We start from the raw sequence: 14,217 nt of genomic DNA, 5'->3' as shown, positions 1-14,217 counted from the left end.
GGAATGAAAAAGATTGACATTGCTTGTTTTCTCAGTCAGTCCTGCCTCCTCCTTGTCCAGTACTAAATAAGTAAATTTAGCCTTTAGTGAGAATGTTGGTTCTTTCTTTTATAATAGATTTTAGATGAGGGTTTCTGAAACAGAAGCAAATTTCAAATAAGAACAAAGCTTACAGTCTGTTTTCCAATTCACACAACATGTCACTTTAAATTATCAAAGCCTGCATAGATTCAAATGTTTCTGTGCATTGTTTGACGATTGAATGTGAAATATTATTCATAACTGCATGTATAAGAACTGCAATAAGGTACTGGACAATTGGAAACTTTTCTCTCCATAAGTACATTTTAACTATTTATAGAAAGCAGAATTTAATTGACGTTTATTTTTACAGAGTTGAGTCAAAGTGCTTCAATACTCACTGGCATGAATGAAAAGGAAGAAAAAGGGCTATTGGACTTTTTCAAAATTGGCAAAAAGAAAACAAAAGTAAGTATGACTTTTTTAAACTCTGCCATTCTGTTTCTCTGTAAAATGTTCTTCAACTGTTTATCCTATCTTGAAAACATTTATTTAAAATACATTCTTGATTTTGTTCAATAATAAACCCATGCTACTGTTCTCCTACTTATCAGACAAAATGATCCTTGTCAGCATTGAAGTGACCAGAATACAATGACAGCAATTCATACTGAGAAGTATTCAAGGTGACTATTGGATAATGATAGGTTATTCAGAGTAACACTAATTGCTGCTATAATTTATCCACTTAAAGAGAGTTCCAAAAGCAATCTTACATATCTAATCGTTATAGATACTTCAAATTTCAATTGGATGCCAGGAGTAATCCTACATTTATTTTCTTCACAACCTGCATCCTTTGTTTTTTCTCCCATATCCAATCAATCTCATTTGTGGAAGCAGGTCTGTGTTGGTCATCTTTCAAGGGGGTTGGAATATAAGAGTAGGGATGTCTTACTACAATTCTACAACATATTGGTGAGACTACTATTGGAGTACTGTGAGCAGTTTTGGTCACCTTATTGAAGAAAATATTTTGTTGAAGGCATTCGGAGAGAGTTCACGTTGCTATTTCCCAGTATGGAAGGTTTGCCTTACGAGCAAAGGTTAAACAGAGGCACTCTACTCATTGGAATTTAGAAGAATGAGAGATGATCTCATTGAAATATCTAGGATCATTAAGGGGCTTGACAGTGTAAATTCTGAGAGAACTTTTCCCCTCATTGGAGAGTTGAGGACAAGAAGACATAGTCTTAGAATTAAGAGGTGCCAATTTAGATTGAAATGAGAAGGACCGTCTTCTGTCAATACACTTATACAGTCATAGAGTCACAGAAATGTACAGCACGGAAACAGACCCTTCGGTCCAAACTTGTCCATGCTGACCAGATGTCCCAACCCAATCTAGTCCTGCCTGCCAGCATCTGTCCCATATCCCTTCCTATTCATATACCCAACCAGATGCCTTTTAAATGTTGCAATTGTACCAGCCTCCACCACTTGCTCTGGCAGCTCATTCCATGCACATACCGCCCTCTGCGTGAAAAAGTTGCCCCGTAGGTCTCTTTTATATCTTTCCCCTCTCACCCTAAACCTATGCCCTCTAGTTCTGGACTCTCCTATCCCAAGGAAAGGACTTTGTTTATTTATCCTATCCATGACCCTCATGATTTTATAAACCTCTATAAGGTCACCCCTCAGCCTCCGGCGCTCCAGGGGAAAACAGCCCCAGCCTATTCATCCTCTCCCTATTAGCTCAAATCCTCCAAACCTGGCAATATCCTTGTAAATCGTTTCTGAACCCTTTCAAGTTTCACAACATCTTTCTGATAGGAAGGAGACCAGAATTGCATGCAATATTCCAACAGTGGTCTAACCAATGTCCTGTACAGCTGCAACATGACCTCCCAACTCCTGTACTCAATACTCTGATCAATAAAGGAAAGTATACCAAATGCCTTCTTCACTATCCGATTTACCTGCGACTCTACTTTCACGGAGCTATGAACCTGCGCTCCAAGGTCTCTTTGTTCAGCAACACTCACTCGGACCTTACCATTAAGTGTATAATCTTCGAGAGAAAGTGAGGGCTGCAGATGCTGGAGATCCGAGCTGAAAATGTGTTGCTGGAAAAGCGCAGCAGGTCAGGCAGCATCCAAGGAACAGGAGAATCGACGTTTCGGGCATAAGCCCTTCTTCAGGAATGAGGAAAGTGCTAAGATAAAAGGTAGGAGGAGAAGTCCTGCTAAGATTTGCTTTCCCAAAATGCAGCACCTCACATTTATCTAAATTAAACTCCATCTGCTACTCCTCAGCCTATTGGCCCATCTGGTCAAGATCCTGTTGTAATCTAAGTAACGTTCTTCACTGTTCACTACACATCCAATTTTGGTGTCATCTGCAAACTTATTACCTATATCTCTTATGCTGTCATCCAATGATGAAAAGTAGTGGACCCAGCACCGATCCTTATGGCACACTATTGGTCACAGGCCCTCAGTCTGAAAAACAATCCTCCACCACCACCCTCTGTCTTCTATCTCTGAGCCAGTTCTGTATCCAAATGGTTAGTTCTCCCTGTATTCCATGAGACCTAACCGTTTTAAACAGTCACAGAGACATAACCAGACAAGAACAAATATCATTACCATATTGTTAATTTGTTCATAGGAAGGGTAACCAAATTTTTTTTTGAAATTGGGTTTTAGTGGGTTTTTTTGAAGTACACTAATGAATTGCAAAGCTAAAGTGGCTTGAGCATGGATTTCTGGTTTCTCAAATTGAGATGGCTGATTGCATAGGCTAATAGCATAACAGAATGTTCCGCTACAATGAGAGGGGAATGCATGATAAATTTAGAGATGGCAAGTGGAAAGTTCATGAAGGGACTTAACCTTGAGATTCAGAATCTTAAATTTGCAGACTTGGAGAACTAGAAACTGAGGGGTTGAGCCTGTTAGGCCTATATTCTGTATTTAGAAAGTTGAGGTGGTGATCTATTTGAAATATGTGGATGCTGAAGGGACTTGACAGGGTAGATACTGAGAGATTATTTTGTCTGGATAGGAATCTAGGACAAGACACAAATTCTTACAATAAAGCACCCATTTTCAAGTTAGGAGATTGATTATTTAGGATTGAAATGAGAAGAAGTTTCTCGACACAAAGGATTATGAATTATTGGAACTATCTATTCCAAAGAGAGCTATGGATGCCACATTGTTAATATGTTCTAGGCTGAGATTGATAGATTTTTGATCTCTCAGAATCAAGGGACTTGGAGGGTGTGGCAGAAAAACAGAGTTGAGACAGAATATGAGCCATGTTGATATTGAATGGCACACAAGGCTCAATGGCAGTTTCTTGTGTTCTTATGAATGTCAGAATGAACAAGAGTGGTGGATGAGAAGAACAACATACGGGTAGAAGAATTTTGTATGAGCTGAAATTTACAAATGATGAAATGTGTCAGCTGGTCAGTAGAATACTGAAGGAGTTGCCTCTGCAGATCACAAATGAAGGAATGAAAGTTTTAGCAGAGATTGACAGAAGGCGGAGTTGAGGACAGGGAAAGAAGCAATTTATGTGATAGTGAGGAAATGAGGTTGGAAATTCAGCCCAAGATGGATGTGATTATGTAGAATGTCTTTCAATCTAACAGAGAAGTGGAATAGAATCTGTGACAAAGCAATGGAGTTTCATTATTGTAAAGGAAACAGGGAATGTAGGAAGGGAAACAGTTATATATTCCCTTAAGATTGCTCTGTCTTTCAGTCGCCATCACTTTTATTTATTTTTATTGAAAAGTGTTTTTCTTTACAAAATTGTAAAATTACATAAATATAACAATTATTACAGTGAACTAACTACTACTCTACTGTACAAACAAATCAAAACTACACTCACCACAAATCTATAAATAAATAAATAGCGCCACGCAGTGCAACCACATTGAAGGTCCAAACTTTCAGGAGCATTAGTTATTACACCCATATCTAATTGGGATTCTTCCTCCCAGGGCACAAGGCTCACTAAACAAATGCCCTAATTAAAATGGCAGACAAGTCTGCGTCGAGGAAATTCAAAAAGGGCTGTCATGTCTTATAAAAACGTCATGTTTTATGGTGCACTATATTTATGAGGAAATCCAAAGGTTTGTGTTCCACAATTAACTTACGCCATCCCAACAGGCCCGGAGGGTTCTCCGATATCCAGCTCATCAATATGTTCTTCCTCAGACAATAAGTGAGAATGTTAAATAGCTCTTCCCATCTGAGGAAGAAATATTCGGCAAGCACAAGAGAAGAGAGACTGGGTCTACCTTCACTTTAGTCCCCAAGACCTCTCTGTTACTCCTGCCACAGCGCTCCAGTACTTGCAAAGCTTGTGGCATGACCACAAACAATGAGGGGGTACCTATGCTTAATTTGCACTTGGGGGGAAGATTAGAGATGCTCCCTTTTTGAATTTTGCAAAACTGGGGCCAAATGAACCCTATGAAGAACCTTCAACTGCATGGCGTGTGTTCTGTTACAGATGTCCTTCCAAGTCTCTGAGGAGATTTTCACTCCCAACTCTTGCTTCCAGACCTCACATAGTCGCTCAATGTCATTCGAGGCTCTGCACCCCAGTAGTGGTAGAGAGTATTAACTGAGAGAGTACTTCTGGCATAAAGCACTCTCCTCTTTGTGTCAGACCTATATAGGTTGGTCAAAAGCGCAAGTCCCTAAACTGAAAGTAACAAAAAAGATCTCTGCTGGGCAATACATACTTGCGGCTCATTTGGTCGAAGGACATCATGACCTCCACCTCAAACAAGTCTTCCAAACTGGACATTCTCCTAGTTGCCCACAGTTTGAATCCAGGATCCATTATCCCTGGCTGGAATCCTGGCGTACCAACTATAGGGGTAAGAAAGGAGGTTTTAGTTAAACTGCCTTCACTCTGTCGCATTGCTCTCCATGCTTTGACGGTATTAATAATGGATTCCTACAGTATTCCATAATGTTTCTCATCTTATCCACAAACTACAGACGAGTAAGGGGGCACTTTGCCTGTGAGGCCTCGATCTCCAATCATTTTGATCTTGGGTCCTCACAAGCTCAGTTGCTCACGAAGGACAGAAGGGAGCTTAGTTGGTATCTCTTAATATCTAGAAAGTCTACTCCCCCAACACTTGGGATAACTGTGATTTGGCAAACTTAATGAGGGGCCGCCTGTGGCGTCAAATAAAATAACTAATCCAACCAGTTAGTCTTTGCAATGTTTGCCTGTGAAACATCAGGGGCAGCATTTGCATGGGATATAACAGACGAGGAAGGACATTCATTTTGATAAGGGTTATTCGACCTAACCAAGAGATTGGAAGGGCCTCTCATCTTTGAAGGTCTTTTCTAATCTTGTCAAGGAAGTGAACAAAGTTAGCCTGAAATAATTGATCAAAGGTGGGTGTAACAAAAATACCTAAGTGTAAGAAAACACTCCCCCATGACCATTTAAAGGGGAATCGTAATTCACCTTTGATATCAGATATTCCCTGAAGACATATTTCTCACAGACATAGCCTTTAACTTTGCAAAATTGATCTTATATCCCAAAGAAAGAGCCAACTATATTAATACAGGATTCTGGGTAATCCAAGATGGAGGATGGGAAAATGTCTGGCTTTAATAGCTGCTCCTTTTTGAGGTATTTTAGGTGTTGGAGAAAAAAAAGTCAAAACAATAGCACTTTTAAAAGGGAGAAGAGCAGACAAAGGAAACAATGGTGAGGTCAATGCAAGAGAGAGAGAGAGAAAGAAATCCACATTGCTAATTGACAGAGTTAGCAGTTACTGCCTTTGCTGTTGGATTCGTGTATCGCTGAACATCGGAGTGCGTCTGGGAAAACTAAAAAACAGTGAAATGCGCAACTGATCTTGGAGGAACCTGTTTGGGAGAGGACACAGCACAAAAGCAGATAAGTGGATTTGAAGCGTGGCCTTAAAATTAGTCTGCAGTAGTGAGTAGAGTGGGTTCTTTCTTGACTATATGTTTTATTGAGCTATGTCTCTTGATTAAACTTAATAATATAAGCCATAATTAGTAATTTAACCTGGAGCAGGGTTTTGGAGAGGAATAAGACAGTGCTATTTTTTAGGTCTGTAGATTTAAAGAAGCAAAAATGGTCCTTAGTAGAGTGATAGCTCTTCTTGTCGGATGTGGGAGTTTAAGGAGAGTTTATGGGTTACTGAGGATAATATCTGCAACAAATGCCATTGGTTGCGAATCATATCAGATTGAATGGATCAGTTGCAGAGGCAGTTAGAGGCCTTGAGGAATTTACAAGAGCAAGGGGATGTGATGGATGGCAGTTATAGAAAGGGGGGAAAGTCTCAGATACAGTCACATAGATGGGTTAACTCCAGGAAAGGTAAGAGAGGTAGGTAGGTAGTGCAGGAGTCTTCCGTGGCTATCCCCATTTCAAATAACCCCATTGGAAAAAGTAGGGGGTGATGGATTCTCAGGAGAATGTAGCATGAACAGCCAAGTTTCTGGTATTGAGACTGGGTCTAATGTAATGAGAGGTACGTCAGATTCCAAGTGATCGATTGTGTTTGGGGACTCTCGAGTCCGAGGCACAGACAGATGTTTCTGTGGCCAGCAACGAAAAATCAGAATGGTGTGTTGCTTCCCTGGTGCCAAGATCAAAGATATCTTGAGAGGGTGCAGAATTTTCTCAAGGGGGAGAGGGGCCAGCAGGAGGTCATTGTACACATTGGAACCAATGACATAGGAAGGGAAAGGGTTGAGATTCTGAAGGGAGATTACAGAGAGTTAGGCAGGAATTTAAAAAAGAGGTCCTCGAGTTTAGTAATATCTGGATTACTTCCGGTGCTACGAGCTAGTGAGGGCAGGAATAGGAGGATAGAGCAGATGAATATATGGCTGAGGAACTGGTGTATGGGAGAAGGATTCACATTTTTGGATCATTGGAATCTCTTTTGGGGTAGAAGTGACCTGTACAAGAAGGACGGATTGCACCTAAACTGGAAGGGGACTAATATACTGGCAGGGAGATTTGGTAGAGCTGTTCAGGAGGATTTACACTAGTAAGTTGGGGGGGTGGGACCCAGGGAGATAGTGAGGAAAGAGGTCAATATGAGACTGGTACAGTTGAGAACAGAAGTGAGTCAAACAGTCAAGGCAGACAGGGACAATGCAGAGAACAAGGTAGGACTGATAAATGTAACTATTTATTTCAATGCAGTAGACCGAACAGGGAAGGCAGATTAAGTCAGGGCATGTGTAGGAACATGAGACTGAGATATCATAGCAATTACAGAAACATGGCTCAGAGATGTACAGGACTGGCAGCTTAATGTTCCAGGATACAAATGCTACAGGAAGGACAGAAAGGGAGGCAAGAGAGGAGGAGGAGTGGCGTTTTTGATCAGAGATAGCATTATAGCTGTGCTGAGGGAGGATATTCCTGGAAATACATCCAGGGATGTTATTTGCACGGAAATGAGAAATAAGAAAGGGATGATCACCTTATTGAGATTAGCAGGTTTTGAGAAGATTTGTAGCTCAGGTTGAGGTTCTGAATGTAGGTTTGCTCGCTGAGCTGGAAGGTTCATTTTCAGACCTTTTGTCACCCTATTAGATAACATCCTTCAATGGGCCTTCAGCGAAGCACTAATGATAATTCCTGCTTTCTACTTATATGTTTGGGTTTCTTTGGGTTACCGATGTTATTTTCTGTGGTGATGTCCTTTCCTGTGGTGATGTCATTTCTTGTTCTTTTTCTCAGTGGATGGTAGATCGGGGCAAACTGGATGTGTTTGTTGATGGAGTTCCGGTTGGAATGTCATGCTTGGAAGAATTCTCATGCGTGTCTCTGTTTGGCTTGTCCTAAGATGGATGTGTTGTCCCAGTCGAAGTGGTGTCCTTCCTCATCTGTATGTAAGGATACTAGTGAGAGAGGGTCATGTCGTTTTGTGGCTAGTTGATGTTCATGTATCTTGGTGGCTAGATTTCTGCCTGTTTGTCCAATGAAGTGTTTGTTACAGTTCTTGCATGGTATTTTGTAAATGACATTAGTTTTACTTGTTGTCTGTACAGGGTCTTTCAAGTTCATTAGCTGCTATTTAGTGTGTTGGTGGGTTTGTGGACTACCATGATGCCAAGGGGTCTGAGTAATCTGGCAGTCATTTCCGAGATGTCTTTGTAGGGGAGAGTGACTAGGGTTTCTGGATGTGTTTGGGTTTGTCGCTGAGAAATCGGTGGACTGTGTTCATTGAGTACCCATTCTTTTTGAATACATGGTAAAGGTGATTTTCCTTTGCTCTATGTAGTTCCTCTGTGCAGTGTATGTTGGCTCATTGAAATAATGTTCTGATGTAGCTTCGTTTGTGGATGTTGGGATGATTGCATCTGTAGTTTAATATTTGGTCCGTATGTGTTGTTTTCCTGTAGACGTTGGTTTGAAGTTCCCCATTCGCTCTACTGTGACATCTAGGAATGGCAGTTTGTTGTTGTTTTCCTCCTCTTTAGTGAATTTTATGCCAGGAAGGGTATTATTGACGGTCTTGAAGGTTTCCTCTAACTTGTTTCGTTTATTGATGGCAAAGGTGTCATGCACATAGTGGACCCAAAATTTGGGTTGGATGGTTGGCGGAGCTGTTTGTTTGAGTCTCTGCATTACTGCCTCTGCTAAGAACCCTGATATCAGAGATCCCATTGGTGTTTCTTTGGTTTGTCTATAGGTTTTGTTGTTGGAGATTAAGTGTGTGATAAGGCATAGGTCCAGTAGCTTGAAGATACTGTCCTTGCTGACGAAGTTAGTGGTGTTTGGTGTTTGTGTCTTTGGGTCTTCTAATAGTGTAGTCAGTGTTTCCTTGGCCAGGTTAATGTTGATTGATGTTAACAAGGCTGTTACATCAAAGGAGACCATTATTTCATCATCTTCTATCTTAGTGTCTTTGATAGTCTTCAGGAATTCTTGGGTGGAGTGGATGGAGTGGCGTGAGTCTTCTACTAAGTGTTTTAGTCTTTGGTGTAGCTCCCTGGCCAGTCTGTAAGTTGGTGTTCCAGGTAGCAAGGTCTGAAGGGGGCTCCTGGTTTGTGAATGTTGGGTAATCCGTAGAAGCGTGGTGTGTTGGATCCGTCTGGTTTTATTTTTTGGAAGTCGGTGTTATTTATTTCTCTGGATTTCTTAAGTTTTTTGAGTTGGGCTGTGATTCGGTTCTCTAGTTGTGGGGCCGGGTCTATCGCTACCTGTTGGTAAGTGTTGGTTTCTGTAAGTAGTGTGTTCGCTTTTTCAATGTAATCTCTTCAATTTAGAATGACTTGACTGTCAAGCGTCCTTTGTCTGCAGGGAGGATAACAATGTTTTCTTTTAGTCTTTCCTATGCTTTCCTTTCTTGTGTATTTATTGTATTTCCTTTCTTTTTTCTGCTTAATGTTGGGCATGACTACCTGTCTGATATTTTCCTGGGTTTCTTCTATGAGTTGGTTGTCTTTTAGTGTTGTTTCTAATGCTGCTAAGAAATCTTTCTTGTCCGCATCCTGGCAGTTGTACTTTGATCCTCTTACAAAGACGGGTTTTTCAGTGTCTGTTAAGGGTCAGTCGGATACGTTTTTTATCCATGCTTCTGTGTTGTCAGTGTTGTTACTTTGTGTAAGTTTGTCTAGTTTTTTTCTGCAGGTCTAGTTTTTTCATTTTCTGTGTTTGTTGCTGTCTAATATCTATGTCTTGTTGTACTGTGTCAGTTCATTCATGGTCTGTTGCACGAGTGAGTAAAGATTTTTGGTGCAAAATTTCCCAGTTGTATTTTCGGAGTCTGTTGTGGGCATCATTAATCATTTCTCTAAGCATTCTGTGGCTGTTTTGCTCTGCTATTCGTTTGGCTAGTGGGGTGTAAGGGGAGGTTTCTATTTAAGACATTTAGGTAGTACCTGTTTCCTTAGGCATTTGTGCAGGAAGTACAGCTGTTCACAGGTGGCACTCTATCAGATGGCATTCATTTCCCATTTTTGGGCCATTTTTAGCGTATTATGCCAATAGGTCTTAGCAAGGTTTGAGAAGATTTGTAGCTCAGGTTGAGGTTCTAGATGTAGGTTTGCTCTCTGAGCTGGAAGGTTCATTTCCAAATGTTTCGTTTTTGGGCCTCAGGGCGAAGCACTGTTGATGATACCTGCTTTCTATTTATATGTTTGTGTTTCTTTGGGTTGGTGATGTCATTTCCGGCGGTGATGTCATTTTCTATGCTTTTTCTCAGGGGTGGTAAATGGAGTCGAACTCAATGTGTTTATTGATATAGTTCCGGTTGGAATGCCATGCTTATAGGAATTATTGGGATTGTGTTATAGACCCTGTGGGAAGAGAACTCTGTGGGAAGCTAGAGAAGTGATTGCTGGGCCTCTTGCTGAGATATTTCTATCATCAATAGTCACAGGTGAGGTGCCGGAAGATTGGAGGTTGGCAAACGTGGTGTCACTGGTTAAGAAGGGTGGTAAAGACAAACAAGGGAACGATAGACCGGTGAGCCTGACCTTGGTGGTGGGCAAGTTGTTGGAGGGAATCCTGAGGGACAGAATGTACGTGTACTTGGAAAGGCAAGGACTGATTTGGGATAGTCAACATGGCTTTGTGCGTGGGAAATTATGTCTCACAAACTTGATTGTGTTTTTTGAAGAAGTAACAAAGAAGATTGATGAGGGTAGAGCAATAGATGAGATCTATATGGACTTCAGTAAGGCATTCGACAAGGTTCCCTATGGGAGACTGGTTAGCAAGGTTAGATCTCATGGAATACAGGTAGAACTAGCCATTTGGATACAGAACTGGCTCAAAGGTAGAAGACAGAGAGTGATGGTGGAGGGTTGTTTTTCAGACTGGAGGCCTGTCATCAGTGGAGTGCCACAAGGATCGGTGCTGGGCCCTCTACGTTTTGTCATTTACCTAAACGATTTGGATGCGAGCATAAGAGGTACAGTTAGTAAGTTTGCAGATGACACCAAAATTGGAGGTATAGTGGACAGTGAAGAGGGTTACCTCAGATTACAACAGGATCTGGACCAGATGGGCCAATGTGCTGAGAAGTGCCAATGCGAGGTGCTGCATTTTGGGAAAGCAAATCTTAGCAGGACTTATACACTTAATGGTAAGGTCCTAGAGAGTGTTGCTGAACAAAGAGACCTTAGAGTGCAGGTTCATAGCTCCTTGAAAGTGGAGTTGCAGGTAGATAGGATAGTGAAGAAGGTGTTTGGTATGCTTTCCTTTCTTGGTCAGGGTATTGAGTACAGGAGTTGAGAGGTCATGTTGCGGCTGTTCAGGACATTGGTTAGGCCACTGTTGGAATATTGCGTGCAATTCTGGTCTCCTTCCTATCGGAATGATGTTGTGAAACTTGAAATTGTTCAGAAAAGATTTACAAGGATGTTGCCAGGGTTGGAGGATCTGAGGTACTGGGAGAGGCTGAACAGGCTGGGGCTGTTTTCCCTGGAGCGTCGGAGGCTGAGGAGTGACCTTATAGAGGTTTACAAAATTATGAGTGGCATGGATAGAATAAATAGGCAAAGTATTTTCCCTGGGGTGGGGGAGTCCAGAACTAGAGGGCATAGGTTTAGGGTGAGAGGGGAAAGATATAAAGAAACCTAAGGGACAGAGGGTGGTACGTGTATGGAATGAGCTGCCAGAGGAAGTGGCGGAGGCTGGTACAATTTTAACATTTAAGAGGCATTTGGATGGGTATATGAATAGGAAGGGTTTGGAGGGATATGGGCCGGTTGCTGGCAGGTGGGACTAGATTGGGTTGGGATATCTGGTCGGCATTGACGGGTTGGACCGAAAGGTCTGTTTCCATGCTGTACATCTCTATGACTCTATGACCGCCCTATTAGTCAGGGAAATTGAGAAACAAATTTGTAAGAAGATCTCAGTTATCTCAGTTATAATAGGGTGGTTATAATAGGGGATTTTAACTTTCGAAACATAGAGTGGGATTGCCGTAGTGTTAAGGGTTTGGATGAAGAGGAATTTGTTAAGTGTGTACAAAGAAACTTTCTGATTCAGTTTGTGTATGTACCTACTAGAGAAGGTGCAAACCTTGACCTACTCTTGGGAAATAAGGCAGGGCAGGTGACTGAGGTGTCAGTGGGAGAGCACTTCGGGGCCAGTGACCATAATTCTATTAGTTTTACAATAGTGATGGAAAAGGATAGACCAGATCTAAAAGTTAAAGTTCTGAATTGGAGAAAGTACTCAACAAACTTACTGTCTTTGAGAATAAAAGGATCCATTCGCCAATGCCAGGAACCTATTCTGTTGCCCTTAATCTCAACCTCCAAGTCCACTGCCACATGATCGAAAATGGCAGTGTTTCCAATTTTACAGGACATCACTAAATTCATACAAACCCAAGGTGCTAGAGAAAGGTCATGACACTTGTGTGTATTCAGAAAAAAAGTTGAAGTCCCTGATTGTCATCAGTTTAGCTCCAGTTGATCTGTCATACAAGTCCATGTACCTGCTTTTCCCCCAAAACTCTTAATACAATTATATAATAAAAATCAGTCTCAGATCTAAAGTTAACAATTGACTTAGCAAGACTGGTTATTAGACAAAAAGTCATAGCACAACGCTAATGGAGGAGTTAGGAGAAGTGTAGCAGATACCATTTGGAGCTATTAAATCAGTGTACATTTGAAGTTGACTTCATGTCAGCACGAATGGATTGTTCTTAATGAAATTCCGTAATAATGATTCAGAGCTATCATTGGAGATGCTCTGTGATTTAGATTAGTAAGACTGACACCAAGTGAGGATAGTCACAATTGGATGGATGTCAGAGTTCTCTATCTTCCAAGGGAGTTACCAGAGAAGGATGGTGCGATAGAGGTTACCCATGACTTTGAGGCCTTGATTATAGTTACAGAAGGTGTCATTGTTATCTTGATTAGCTCTATTTGTCATTCAGATTGGGTATTTTGGAGGAGGAATTAACATTAGTAGTTTTGAAAAGTAAATAATAATACCACGTAAATAATAATACCCATAATTCAATCACTTTTAATACCAAAAGGAAAATAGGAAAGGAGATACATGGCAGAGATTTACAAGGCTGGTTGGGAGTAAATAGCTCACCCCACCATAAGGAAAATCAGCAGCCAGCTGACAGGCTGAGAAAAAGCCTGTCCGTGCTATACATGGGATAAGTTGTTCGGGAGTGGAACTTCTCTCTTTCAGCGGCAGTTGTCATGCCCTCTTTAGTTCCTGGCCAGTTCTAATCGACTGGCAGCTCCAGCAGTCCAGCAGCACCAGAACTCAACCATGGACACTGTGAGCAGTGGGAATTCTTGAGACAAAGGCACTTTGGATCCCCATACCCAGAGATGGAGATGCCATTGGGCAAGGAGTGTTTGGTGCTCTTGAGGAAGGGAGCAAAATCTGGAGACATAGACTTTAAAGTCCATGTGGGGAGGAAGGAATGGAGGGTCCTGTCTTCTGGGAAAGTGGGGTCCCTCCAAAGTATATTGGGATGCTTTGAAGATAATACCACACATCCTTGCTCCACTTATTAAAAACTCATGCCAGCCTGCCCATGCCAACTGTATGATGATGTGGGTATGGTAGTAACATCGCATGAGTTTTTAAGGAGCTCAATTGGCCCTTAAGTGTTTATTTCTGTACAGTGGGTGGATTGCCGATTTCAGCACCCTACTTTGTGTTCCTACCAGGAGGCTCAGGTTCAAGTCTCACCTCCTCCAGAATATATAATAACATCTCTGAACAGATTGATTAGAAAATATCTATGAGTGAGCTTGAGTGTGAGTTGGTAATGGACTTGGCACCCATCTTATTATATATGCCGCCCTGTCAAAAATATGAAATATCCAGCCTGCAATCTCAAGGTGCCTTAAAAATCGAAGTAACCAAACTTGCTGTACAGTTACTTCAAGTCAGATTATTCAGGGAGTATCTTGAACAAGTTTTGAAACAGATGTCATGGTACCGTATGTACCTTCTTCTGTTTTAAATGGAACTGCTTTAGTACCTTTATAAATATTATCTGTAATTGACATCCCAGGAGAGGCCTCTCAGGGCTAGAAGCTCAACTTGAGGTTATCTAGTTCGCAGAAATTTCATTTGTTTCAGAACTAAAAGAAAATTGAAATTAGGCTATTACTTTCTTCAATAAAAAGGGGTATGTCT

General features: G+C 41.3%; 1 protein-coding gene across 11 annotated transcripts in view; it reads left to right on the top strand.

Moving 5' to 3' along the window:
• Window positions 1-14,217, top strand: part of cobl (cordon-bleu WH2 repeat protein) — a 374,039-nt gene that overhangs the window by 163,129 nt on the left and 196,693 nt on the right. For all 11 annotated transcript variants that reach the window (XM_043690114.2, XM_043690115.2, XM_043690116.2 and 8 more), the window contains one exon: window positions 395-489. In XM_043690114.2, coding sequence (XP_043546049.2) covers window positions 395-489 — 95 coding nt within the window. The remainder of the gene's footprint in view (window positions 1-394; window positions 490-14,217) is intronic.

The sequence above is a fragment of the Chiloscyllium plagiosum genome, unplaced genomic scaffold (genome assembly GCF_037043375.1).
Source record: "Chiloscyllium plagiosum isolate Xiang-an unplaced genomic scaffold, Cpla_swu_hap1 HiC_scaffold_5, whole genome shotgun sequence".
NCBI classification, from domain to species: domain Eukaryota; kingdom Metazoa; phylum Chordata; class Chondrichthyes; order Orectolobiformes; family Hemiscylliidae; genus Chiloscyllium; species Chiloscyllium plagiosum.
Note: the sequence above shows the minus strand (reverse complement) of the source record. Positions and strands in the feature narration are given on the sequence as shown.